This window comes from Myotis brandtii, unplaced genomic scaffold (genome assembly GCF_000412655.1).
Source record: "Myotis brandtii unplaced genomic scaffold, ASM41265v1 scaffold927, whole genome shotgun sequence".
Lineage (NCBI taxonomy): Eukaryota > Metazoa > Chordata > Mammalia > Chiroptera > Vespertilionidae > Myotis > Myotis brandtii.
The window spans coordinates 2,500,787-2,514,556 of NW_005371823.1; the positions used below are offsets into that span (position 1 = coordinate 2,500,787).

General features: G+C 37.7%; 1 protein-coding gene across 2 annotated transcripts in view; it reads right to left on the reverse strand.

The window, feature by feature from the left end:
• DPH6 (diphthamine biosynthesis 6) overlaps nucleotides 1-13,770 on the reverse strand; it is a 170,747-nt gene that overhangs the window by 5,719 nt on the left and 151,258 nt on the right. For both annotated transcript variants that reach the window (XM_014532961.1, XM_005885769.2), the window contains one exon: nucleotides 6,240-6,334. In XM_014532961.1, coding sequence (XP_014388447.1) covers nucleotides 6,240-6,334 — 95 coding nt within the window. The remainder of the gene's footprint in view (nucleotides 1-6,239; nucleotides 6,335-13,770) is intronic.

Consider the following 13,770-nt stretch of genomic DNA (forward strand, 5'->3'; position numbering starts at 1 on the left):
ATCTCTAGCATAATAAAAATAAAGCTTCACAGGTTTAAAAACTTAAATACAAGAAAAATAGTTCATAAATTTAAATAAATTCCAGGTGATAAAGAATAGATGTGAGAAGGCAGTAAGGAAAATACTTGATGCATCATCGCTGCTAAATGCCACATTATTATGCTCTGTGCTGAGCTGTGTCTTGAATGGGTAGAGAAGAGGAATAGGTGGGGAGAATTTAGCCCTTCTTTCCTTCCTTCCTCCCTTCCTTTCTTCCCATTATTCCTTCCATCCATCCATCCATCCATCCATCCATCCATCCATCCATCCATCCCATATGTAGCATCTTTGTAGCAGTAGTATAGTAATATTGACAACTCAAATGGAAATATGTGGTTGTACAAAATACTGACATTAAAACCATGTTTTCATTACAAAGGGAAGAAAATGATCATTTTTATTAACATTAGGATTTTAGTTCTTCTGATATTGCTACACATACATATTTGAAGAAGTAATGAGAGGAGGTTATTTATTTGAGTTCCTACAATTTTCCACTTCTCTTAAAGGCAAGGCTGTAATTCTTTACATAAAGGCTCCTCAGAAAAATAAATCATTTTTGGATCTAAAAATTTGTATCTATAGGTGAGTAATCACATATTAATTGAATAAAAAGTGAATTATAAAATGTTCTAGTTCGAATTTTTAAGATTGTTATACCAGTCTTTCCTATAAGATTTTAAAAACATTAACTGTAATTTGGGGCAACATGCATCTTATAAGAAATAGCTAGAACCACCTGATTTCCCTAAATTTCTCATTATACGAAAGAGTCAATCTGTGTCTAAAAAAAAAAAAAATCCCTGATTATAATCAAGTTATTTTTGCATGTAAAAGTTTAATTTTTCTTCTTATAGGCGATTTTTCCCTTTTTATAAAAAAAATTGAATCAGACATTTGAAATGGGATTCTTAATAATCAATTAGTTGTATGTCAATTACATTACATCAAATATAATAAGAAAATTTGTTAAATTTGTCCCAAAAGTAAATTCTGAGTTACAGGATCCAATATTATTAATGGTCAATTGTTAACAAATAGTTACAGGACTACACTTAAATCTTTTAATTATGTCATATAGAAAATTATCTCTAAATAAAATAAATTTCATTTATATATGGTTTTAGAGTGTGCAATGCATATTCACTTACAGCATCACATTTACCAGTAGCCATGATAGGACATTTTCTATTTTATAGAGGAGCAAAGGTTTTTTATATGTAGATGAATTTCTTTTCCTTTTGAAACTAGGATATGTCCCAACCTAAAACTCTAGTTATAACCTAAAATTGGAATACATAAAAGTAAGTAAAATAGGATATCCTATCTAATAAAGAGGTAATATGCAAATTGACCATCACTCCAACACACAAGATGGCCACCCTCATGTGGACACAAGATGGCTAGCAGGGGAGGGCAGTTAGGTGCAATTGGGCCAGCAGGGGAGCAGTTAGGCGTCAATCAAGCTGGCAGGGGAGTGGTTAGGGGCAATCAGGCAGGCAGGCAGGTGAGCGGTTGGGAGCCAGCAGTCCTGGATTGTGAGAGAGATGTCCGACTGCCCGTTTAGGCCCGATCCCTGTGGGCAGTCGGACATCTCTCGAGGGGTCTCAGATTGGAGAGGGTGCAGGCTGGGCTGAGGGACACCCACCCCCATGCATGAATTTCATGCACCGGGCCTCTAGTATAAAAATAAACAATAGTAAATGACAATTTAATTCAATGATATTTTAGTAGTGCCAACCGTGTGTTGTGAGAGTTCAGGTATGAGAACAAGTACTGAAGAAATGGCAGCCAAAGTCTCTAAAAATGGAAGGATTAAGCAAAGTGAGGAGAAATGGGAAGGCAATCTAGGGAAAAGGAATAAAGTAAGAGATTAAAAATGGTGGCAGAGTAAGTGGATGCTGTACGGACATGCTCCCAGGAGCAAACTGGGATTGCAACTAAAATACAGAAAAACTTCCTAAATAACCAATGGAAACTTGTAGGAGAGAACCTGAGGACCGAAAGTGGAGGCCACATAGAGACTGGTAGGATGGGCGGAGGCATGAAAGGGCTGGCCAGGCACCCACAGACAGCAACTGAAGTCCCGGAGAGATATCTCAGCTGTGGGAGGGGGGGTGCCACTGAGAACTCTGGGACCTAAGCCTGAAGCTGGGCTCCCCAGCAGAGAGCACCAAACTGAGGAGGGTCCCCACATAACATCTGGCTGTGAAAAGCAGTGGGGTGCTGTCTGCCAGGGAGTGGAAGCTAAAAGTTCAGGCACCCTCTTAAAGGGCCAATGCACAAAATTCCCTGTGGAGCCACCAACCTTGTGCTCTGTCAGAGGGAGGGTGAAGTGGACTGGAGCTGTGAGAGCAGAACCTAGGACTGGGGACTGGGGGATAGAGCTCAGAAGGCAGACACCCCAAGTTTCCTGGGCTGAATCATTCCCTCACACAGCAAAGGACATCTTTCCCACATAGACATTTGCTTTGCCTGGGGGGAAGACAGTTGATACACCTTAAGTGGCCTCAAGGCAAGGAAAACAATTGCCTTGGGGGCAATTCTATCAGTCTGTAGGCAGAGGTGGTCTCTGGAGGCTTTGCCTGATGTTAGTCAGAAACAGTCTTTAACACTGCCCTGCACTAGAGATTGAGACGTGCGAGGATCTACCTAATACATAGTCACAAACCCAAATAGACAACCAAAATGAGGAGACAAAGAAACAAACCCCAAATGAAAGAACTAGAGAATTCTCCAGAAGAAGAGCTAAATGAAGCAGAGATAAGAAATTTATCTGAAACAGAGTTCAGATTAATGATGGTAAAGATGCTCAATAGCATGGAAAAGATACAGTAACTATGAAAAAAGAACAGTCTGAGATAAAGAATAACATAACACAAATAAAGAACACAATGAAGGAATACACTGAAGATTAGGGGAAGCTGAGGATTAAATCAGTGAATTAGAAGACAGAGTTGAAAATATCACTCAAATCAGAGGACCAAAAAGAAAAAACAGGAGGACAGCTTAAGGGAGCAGTGGGACAATGTGAAACGTAACAATATTAGAATAGCAGGTGTGCCAGAAGAGGCAGAAAGGGAGAAAGGAATAGAGAAGGTGTTTGAAGAAATAATGGCAGACAACTTCCCTAACCTGGTAAAGGAAAAAGTCACACAAGTTCAGGAGGCACAGAGAACCCCAAGCAAAAAGAACCCAAACAAGCCCACACCCAGACAAATCATAATTAAAATGCCAAAAATTAAAGACAAAGAGAATCGTAAAAGCAGCAAAAGAAAAGAAAACTTACTTACAAAGGAGGTCTCATAAGGCTGACACCTGATTTCTCATCAGAAACTCTAAGTATTTGGGTGCTCCTGCACTGGGTGCATATATGTTTACCAGAGTTATATCCTCTTGTATTGATCTCTTTGTATTATGAAGAGGCCTTCCTTATCTCTTGCTATGGCCTTCACTTGGAGGTCTATTTTGTCAGATATTCATCAGAAATTCTACAGGCCAGAAGGGAATAGCATGAAGTATTCAAAGAAATGGAAAGCAAGGTCCTAAGACCAAGATTACGGTATCTATCATTCAAAATAGAAGGTCAAATAAAGAGCTTCCCAGACAAAAAAAGGCTAAAGGAGTACATTACCAGCAAGCCAGCATTACAATAAATGCTAAAGGGACTGCTGTAATGAGAGGAAACAGAGAGAGAAACTTAGCCATGCAGAATTAAAATGGCAATAAATAAGTACCTATCAAATAATAACCCTAAATGCAAAAGGAATCAAGTAAGAAAGTGATGAAACTGAGGTGAGGCAGAGCCTATGAAGATAAAAGCAAAGGAGATGCTTAAGCATTAGAATCAGATTACTGATTTCCGGATAAGTAAGTAAGAATGAAAAGACATTTGTGCTTGTGTTCAGGCACACAGCTGTATGTTAGCTCTTATCAGGTATCCTTGGTTTGCCTGCCCATCCTTACAGGAAGAACTCCCACAGAACAACCCCATTCAGAGAAGTTGCCTCCGTAATTGATAGTTCAGGTGAACTGAATGGCTCATTCTGGCACCGTGGTTTCTAAGACACCTCCCCTGTCATCTCTCTCTAATAGCATGACGAAGTCCCCTCATGCCAGTGTGTTAGCCAGGGCTCAGGTTTCCTTGTCTACAAAAGGAGGCTGTGAAAAAGATGCATCTGTCAGGTCTGAAGCACTATGACAAATGTAACTTCTGCTGATGTAGTACACAGAAGTACATGGCTTATAAGTCTAGGTTGACCATAAAGTCTTCTGGGTGCTATATAGGACCTCAACTTGCCAAGTAAACAGGAAAAGCACTATTCTTTGACATTTTTTCTCCTATCATGTTTTCTTCTTTTTCTTTTCTAATTTGGTTAGGCCCATAATAATAAGTAAATATATTGCAAGTTTCCAATTATACTGTAATTTCACCCTAGCATGCAAATGCTTTTCTTGAATAACCAGAGTATTATTTCATAGAAATAACATCTAATGCACAGTTCATTCATGAATTGTTTTGTGACCCTCATAGTCTGAGAAATATCTTCTATTTATGAACTCACTCTCATGACTTGTACCCTTTACCATTTTGTATCATAATATATACAGACTACGGGCACAGTGCATGGATTCGTGCACTGGTGGGGTCCCTCAGCCTGGCCTGTGCCCTCTCACAATCTAGGACCCCTCAGGGGATGTCAGAGAGCTGGTTTCGGCCCAATCCCTGCAGGCCAGGCCAAGGGACCCCACCAGCGCATGAATCAGAGCACTGGGCCTCTAGTATCCATATAAGATCTTTGGTTAATCTCTTCCTGCCCTCCCTGCTCCCGCTTCCCTCTGAAATTCATCGGTCTGTTCCGTGTTTCCATGCCTGTGCATTGAGCGTCTGCCCCCTGGTGGTAAGTACACATCACAGCTACCGGTAAAATGGTCTAATGGTCACTTAGGCTTTTATATATACAGTGGGGCCTTACGAGTTTAATTCGTTCCGAGACCAAGCTCGTTAAGGAGCTCGTTAACTCAAATTACTCTGTCAACTCAATGCAAAAAATCGGCCGAGAGACAGATGGTATCTCAAAAAACTCGTTAGTCAGGACACTCGTAAGTCAAGGCCCCACTGTATATAGATGTGTCCTCCTCCTGCCTTTTCAGGCAAGAACTGTTTGAACATCAATGGTCCCAGAAGAAAACTTTGGACATAATAGGTACTTGATAAATATTTGCCAAAGAAATTATTATCTTGATGATTATTAATGGAAAAAAGTTAGGAGAACATGAAAGCAGCAAGAGTGAGTGACTATTGCATAAAGTAATAAAAGTGTCTTGGCCATGTTTCACGAGGTAAGTGTATTTTTTAGAAACTTCACCTACAGTAGTCATAATTTTCTTAGATCACTCCTTCCCTCATTATTACTATGTACAAAGAAGTTACCTCTTACTGCTGAAAATATTGAAGCTGTCCATTCTATACAAAATTCTAATCTTTCATCAGATGAGGTTTCTGAAATCAAGCATAATTCTGACAATCTTTTCCAAGAAGCAGAGGAGCTTAGGAGAAGCAGATAAAGTGCTCTCTCAGCACATGAGAAGAGTGACATAAATTAGAGTATGGGTAATAACGTAACAAACTGGAGAAAGTTCCTGTTTTTCGTTACACTAATTTTAACAATTTATGGCAAAGAAATCATACTACTCACCATAAACTGAATTCACTTAAAAAACAAAGTTTATTTGTAAAAATAACCCGAAATAATTGAAGAGAGATGTTTAGTGTTACCATTCTGTGTTGTTAAAGTCAGAAAAAAGGAGAAAGAGGATGGAGTTAATGGAACCCACAGGCTACTGATGTGGCAGTTTATCAAATGTAGCTGTAATGAAAGATAAATAATACAGGCAATTCACACTTCATGAAAGGATAAAAGTGTCAGTGTGTAGGTACCAGTTTTACTGCAGGCCATAATCAGCAAGTAAACGAAAGTGCGGTGTCTAAAAAGTTTATAGCCTTCTATGAAGGCCTCGTCTTGTCAGTATTGATTTAGGTATTCAGACGACTTCACTGGTATTAAACAAATTGAGTGTTTGTGAACTTAAAGGACATGTTCTATTTCTCCCAACAAAAGTTGCCTCGGGCTTAATGTTAAGTTCTCCCATCACTTAAATTTAAGGAAAGGGAAGAAAATGCTGAAATGATATCTTACACAATTATTTTCTTCTTAAATAGAGGGCAATCCAAAGTGAACGTTTCATACTCTCCACCTTCTCCACAAACATGGACTCCATATTTCTTAGAAAGCTGAAAATAAAAATAAGAAAAAGAAGCAGTAAACTTAAAATTAGATAGCAACAATGCTCAATTAACATATTATTTTGTCCTAAAAAATATCCACATAATAAACTTTAATTCCAAAAATAGATTGCAAACTACAGAAAAATTATTTTATATTTCTGCTTAAAACATGTATTTAAAGCCATTTGAGAAATGTCATAAAGCATAGGACTTTTAATAATTCCAAATCCCTTACAAAAGGTGAAAGCAACCTATATTTTTATGTGTAATGAGAAAACTTAAAGAATCCTATACATTTTAGGGATGTACTTGCTTTAGATTGAAAGGGAGGCTCAGAGAGACAGGCACTAAGTCATTAGGTAGTAAATGAGAATATATGCAGCCAAACTGGTGCTTTCCCCCTGCCCTTTGACCTATATATGGAAGGAAAAAAATATGTTGTGTTTAGAGCATTTTTCAGTGACAGACACAGAGAAAGCAATCTAAGGCCTTTCCTTGTGAACAAAAGAAGTCACAAACATGGTTATTATGCGTAAGGTTATTGGTAGCAGTAAAGTTCCAAGGGTACTGAGAGCTATGAAGTTCCCAAGCTGCACACAAACTATAGGAAGATCCATCTCCAAGAAAGGTTGGGATAGCTTACAATGTCACCTAATTAAACCAGAAATTAAAAACATAAACAAGCAAACAAAGAAAAACAACACCCATGATTTGTATTAAATATAAGCTATATTATTCAAATGATTCTGATACTGACAGTAAGATCATCTGTTTGGCTATCCACGGCTGGAATCAGCTGGAGCATGCTCACTAGCTGTGCCAGAATCTCCCTGCTCTTGTGTAGAGGCTTCATCACTAAGATTCCATCTCCTTTGTTCTGAATTTCAGAGCTCTCCCTGCTTATTGCCTCTCCTAGTCCAAAGGAAGAGTGACAACACAGATGTACTCTGTTACTGCCAGTATTGGGACCAAGGCCTTTCTTTAGTTTTACCTGCATACTTATGCACTTATTTGTTTGCTTATTCTTGTGGTTGTGATATCATTCTGAATCCATCACATTTCAACTACTGACTATGTGTCTTTAGAGACTTGACACATGGATCTATGAAAATTCTACTGTTCCCTCCAAGAATCAGTAGTAATGTGAATGACACTATAAAGCCAAACACAAGCAAAGAGAGGGAAAGGAAACTTCTGTAGAAAAACTCACAGGAGCAAAGTAGATAGATTTCACCATGTTGGGTCATAAAGCAGAGAATCAGCAGGCAGAATTATGGCAGGTGGTTCTTAATGGGAGCAGATAACAGGAACGTTAGTTTTCCATGTAACCACTGTTAAGATAAGCTTTTTAAAAAACATTTTGAACAGATGTGAATGACTTGGGTCATTGCATGGTTTATAAGAATGTTTGGGAGTCTGAGCATGTAAAAAGTAAATTCCTAATAAATGAGAATTACTTACGTGGGTCTACTTTTTTTCTGACACACTTATTTATATAGATAAATATTCTTATCTATAATAACTCAATTTGAGTGCTACTGATTATTGAACTGAAAGGTTAAGGGCATTATACTTTCCTTGTTTAATTTTCTATCACTTTAAAAGATTGTAATAGTCCTGTGAGAATTTCTAGTTACATCATTATTTTTTCCCCCTTTTAAATCAGACTCATTTATCTGTTAGTCATTTTAAAATTGGAGAAAAAAAGGCAAATGAAATTGCACTTCACCCTCATCCTGCCCCCCCCCACCATCTAGAGAAAACTAATATGCTTAAAATACAAAATAATTGCATGCTGCATATATTCATCCATAGCACTTATTCAAGATGCACTTATTGAATACCTGTAGGTTTGTCATTGTTTTAAGTGCTGGGGATAACAATGGGAGCAGACATAAATTGTACATATAACAGCTTACTGTCTGGAGGTATAGAAAGAATGTTAAACAAGCAATTACAATAGAGGGTAGTGGTAGCTTTGATTGATGCATGAGTCCTGTGGAGTGTATAGCAGGAGACCTAACTAGAAGGAACTCAAAGGGCTTTTCAAAGTAGGTAAAACTTAAGCTGAAGGATAAGGAACTTGGAAATGCTAGAGGGAGTGAGGGAGGGAGAGAAGGAAAAAGAGAGAAGTCAGGAGAGAAGGAAAAACGGTTCCAGAAGGAACAGTGTGTGTTAAGGCCCAGAGCACATGATGATTACTAGAAATTGAAATAAGTTTGGCAAAGCTGGAGCATAACTAGAAAAGTAATAGTGAGATAAGGCTGAAAAGCTAGAAAGAGGACCGATCTTATGGGGCTTCACAAGCCATGCTGAATCATTATCCTAAGGTCAATTGGGGGCCTGGATGAAAGAATGTGAAGGTATTAAGCAAAACACACACACACACACACATATATTTATTTATATATTATACATATAAAACACAATACACAGACAACAGTGTGGTGATAGCCAGAGGGAAAGCGGATGGGGGCTAGGTGGAGCTGGGCAAAGTGGGGGGGAAATGGGGAGAGAAAGAGACTTTGCTTGGGGTGATGGGTGCATGATGCAGTGTGCAGATGATATTTTGTTGAGTTGTACAAGTGAAACCTGTATGATTTTGTGAACTAATGTTACCCCAATAAATTCAATAAAAAATTATAGCAATCTCATAGATTTGTTAGATGACTAAGTAAAAATAATGCATAAAATGCACTTAGCATAGAATATGGCGCTTAGTAAGCACTTCATAAATACACAATTGTAAAAACAGGTAAGGCACATGCTGTAGTGAGGCACAATAAAGCAGCATTGCATAACTGGTTAAAAGCAGCAGCTTGGAAACAGTCGTTGGTTCAGATCCTAGCTCTGTCACTTTCTAGCTATGCAATCTCAAGTCATACAATCTATCTGCACGTCGGATTGCTGATCTGTGAAATAGAGATGACACAGGACCTACCCCATAGAAAAGCTTAATGTACTGTGCAGAGCATAAAAAGTAACCAAATACCTACTAATTTTATTTTTCCCTTTTCCAGAGCGGAGAACTACATTGATTTGCAAAGGTTACGTAGCTTAGAACTAAACAAAAGCAGAATCTAAAGTTATATCCTAACTCTTACAAAATGATGATAAATAACAAACCTTAAGTCTGTAGCCTAAACATCTCAATTATGCTCCAAGCTCATAGTTTCAAAACATATCCCTTTGGTTTATATTACCATTTAAAACTCAGTATGTTAAAAACCAAGCTTACCATGTTCTTTTTCATCCTGTTCTTCTCTACAAAAATATGTGCTTCTCATTTCCCCAGTCATTATGCATGGACTAATATTTGACTTCATTTCCCAGCTATGGAAATTTGGTGCTAATTTCTTTTTCATTCTTCTGTCAAAATCTTTCTTTCAGTTGTGTTCTCCATCCCTACTGTCAGGGACTTCACACTCTAAGCCCTCACACCTGTTTCCTAAATCAGCATCTTACACTCTTTTTCATTTCCAACTTCTTCTTCTCCCAAATCCATAAATACTGCTGCCAGACTAAATTTCCTGAGACATATTTTAATAATATGAATCATTGCTGATAAGCCTTCTATAGCTTGTTATTTCTTACGCCAAATAGGCTGGTCCATCTCTAAAGGTTAGTTATGGTTGGGCCCTAAATCCCCACCTTGTTTCTTATTAATCTACCAACACCAGTTCTTAAGTTTCATTTAAACCAAATTCCTCATTGTCCCTGCATGTCTTCTTGCCAAGGTATCTTCATTCATCGTATTGATTCACTTTGTTGCCACCATCCATGTGATTTTCACCCAATCCTTCAAACCAGTTTAGGTGCTAACCTTTCCATGACATCACCCTTGGCTACTCCAGGTCATATGGCCGTCTTACACCTTCCCCCTACTTGTTAAACTCTACATTCCATAAAAAATTCAAAATATTTGGCTTATTTTTTACTCCTTATAGCAATTACCATAGAACTGGACACCTAAGAAGTATTTACAAATACTTATCATTCAATTCAGTTAGTACCACATGACATTGGCAATTAAGGGTTCATCCACAAAACACACTAAGGAAAATGTGAGGAACATGTTCAAAGTTATACACTGGAACAGCCACTAACTATGGAGGACTTCCACGTCTTTCAGAGCAACAATCAATGGACACTACTAAAGGTCAAATTCCTTAAAGTACACCTTTAAGAATTGTACTCCCTTCCTCTAAAACCTTCCAGTTTTTTCACTGTTTAAATAATCAAATCCTTGCTTCAGTAGTCAAAATCTTTCACCATTCAGCTTTAACTTCCTTTTCAGCTCCCTCTGCCAGTTCTCAAAATATCTTACAATCAAGCCAGTTAAAAATCAACGTATCTTTTAAGTTCAGAATGGCTGTTAATTTATCTCTAAAATTACTCAGCATTCTCTCAACATGTGAGCTTTTCCTCTGAAATTCTATGGCACATATATTCTTTTTTTACTTTCTTAGTGTACATTCTAATACACCTTGTAATTTATATTTATAATAGTTATTGGATATCTCAACTATAAAGTTTCATATATCCTACCAACTCAGTTATGTTAAAAATTCAAAATTTCCTGTCAAAGATGTTCTGCCTCCTCTTGACTCTCAAGGTCAGTTAAGAAGGTTCCTTTCCATAAAGTCAGCACTGTAGAGAACAAGGCTTAAAATGCTTTATCTCTCACCCACAACATCAAATCAACTTTGGTGAAATTCTCTTTTGCTCTTTGTTTAAGTGATAGGTAGCTGGGATTGCAAATTGTGCTTTTGTCAAATCATAAGGAAGACAAGTTGACATATAGAATAGAGCCTGAAACAAAGCTTTACACTTGAAATCTGCATTGCACTTAACCTGGTTTAGCTCTTCTACCACCCAAAAGAGTGGTATATACTCCTTAAGTAGTCAATACACATTTGCTTACCAATGACTCAGGCTAGAAGTCAGATTTCCCAATTCTGTGGGAACAATCTTTGAAAAGCAACCAAATCTATACATTCATAATTTTTTAATGTAATATGGTTTCACTCTTCATCTAGCAGACAACTTTTAGTTAGATAATCTTAAGAAATTTCTTGAGCCCTAAATGGTTTGGCTAAGTGGATAGAGTGTCAGCCTGCAGACTGAAAGGTCCCAGGTTCGATTCCGGTCAAGGCATGTACTTTGGTTGTGGGCACATCCCCAGTGGGAGGTGCAGAGGCAGCTGATTGATGTTTCTCTCTCATCGATGTTTCTAACTCTCTATCCCTCTCCCTTCCTCTCTGTAAAAAAATCAATGAAATATATTAAAAAAAGAAATTTCTTGAATAAAGAGCAGCTGCTGCTGGTAAAGATGGCTGACTGAATCCATGCATCGACTCTCACTACCTTCTAAACCTTATTGGAACATGTGTCTTAAAAAGGCATAACTCATACAGATGGAGAACAGAAGAGAGAAAGGATAGAATCAACCAGTTTAGCAGAACAAGGTACACTGAGTCCTAGGCCAACAGTGGAGAATGCAGAGGATCAACCTAATTGACACAGCAAAATAACTCCTTCCTCTAAAACAATAGGGTGAGGAACTGTGGACACTGGATACCTGTAGAGATGAAAGGAAATGAAAAGGGCACCAAAATAAGAAGGGTTGATTGGCAGTCTGTTTAACAAGCAGAGATCCCTAGATCCCTTCCCTCTTGACTGGCAACTGCCTCCCTTCCACCAAGCAGAACACTGGAGGTTTCTTCTCTATAGGGTAATTGGCCTGAGAAAAATGAGACACAGCTGAGGGCAGAGGCACTACACTGTACAAAAAATAGAGGGATTTAATTTATGCACACAAGATTCTGAGAACTCTACCCAATTTCCCTGCTCAACTAAAAGAAAAAAAACAAAAACAAAAAAAAGCAGTAACATGCCTTCACTTCAAGACCAGAGACTAGAGAACCTTTTTTTGGGACCCTAACCAACATTACTTCCCTATTGTGAAAATCAAGTCACAAAGCCCCATCAACACATTTTGTGCTTAATATAAAAATGTTAGGCCCTACTCTTAAATATGAGCAGAACACCAAAGATTAGCAAAGACATCTCTAAATTGGAATCTAGAGACCAAATTAATGTAAAAAACAGACTATGCAGGGGAGAAGGAAACTAAAAAAGAAAACAAAAAAACTCCCAGGAACAAAAAATGGAATTTCATTATGGTAAGGATAGAGTATTATAGATTAAAAAAAATCAGAGAACAAAAACTGAGTTTTTTTAGAAATTAAAGATATGATATGAGAAAAGTTAATTGAAAAGTTTGAAGGTAAAATTAAGAAATTCTCCCAGAAAGGGAAAAAATAAATTAGATAAAAGTAGGAGAGAAAAATTAAAGAGACATCTAATTAATAGTAATAACATGAAGCAAAAACAGAGGGGCGATAAATACCAGTGAATCAATTCAAGAAAACTTCCCAGAACTGAAATTTTCAAACTGAAAATTCTACCTATCCAAGCACAATGGATAAAAACGTAAGCACCCAAGTCACAGTGCATAAGACTTTGCAATTCTAGGAGCAAAGAAATAGCTTACGTACTCACATAGAGGAGATGGAGAGAGAAATAATTAAGGTCACATATGAACAGTCAGCAGTGACAATAACTTTGAGCTTCTCAACAGCCTAACAATCTGTCATAAGTAAAACAATACTATCAAGATCCAGAAGAAAACATTCAAAAATGGAATTCTATGACCTGTTAAAGAATCAATCAAATGTGAGAAAAGGATATAGACATTTATACTATTGCATAGTGTTTCAAAAATATATACCTCCTATGTACCCTTTCTTTAAAATTTTCTAGAGAATATGCTTTACAAAAATAAGAATAAACAAAGAAATACATTGGATCCAGGAAACAAGAGCTCCAACACAGAAGGAAGGTAAAGGGACCTCCAGAACTATGGTGAGATGCTAGGATGACAGCCTTGTTAAAGATATAGAAGGAAACCGGTCTAGATCACACCAAGTCAGAAGGCCCTGGAAAGGCTTCTACAAGAGGAGGAAACTGACAAAATACTTAATATGTTTGAACATCTGGATAAGAAATTAGAAAACTGGCAGTGAATATAGTATTGAATTAGTGACAAGTACATAGAGTACTAAATAAATGAAGAAAGCAAGATAATAATTAGTTCAAAGGGGAAAATAAAAAGTTGTATAGGAAAGGTTTATTATTAGTTTATTACCTAACTCAGCTGGAAATGGGCTTTCATAATTACGGTAATGTAAACACTGACTGTTGACCCAACTAGAACTGCAATCTACACTAATAAAAGAGAAACATGGTAATTGGCGTACGACCGCTACCCTTTTCATTGGCTAATCAGTGAGTATATGCAAATTAACTGTCAGCCAAGATGGCAGCCGGCAGCCAGGCACTGAAGCGAGCACGAAGGCTTGCTTGCTGCGGACTCCAAC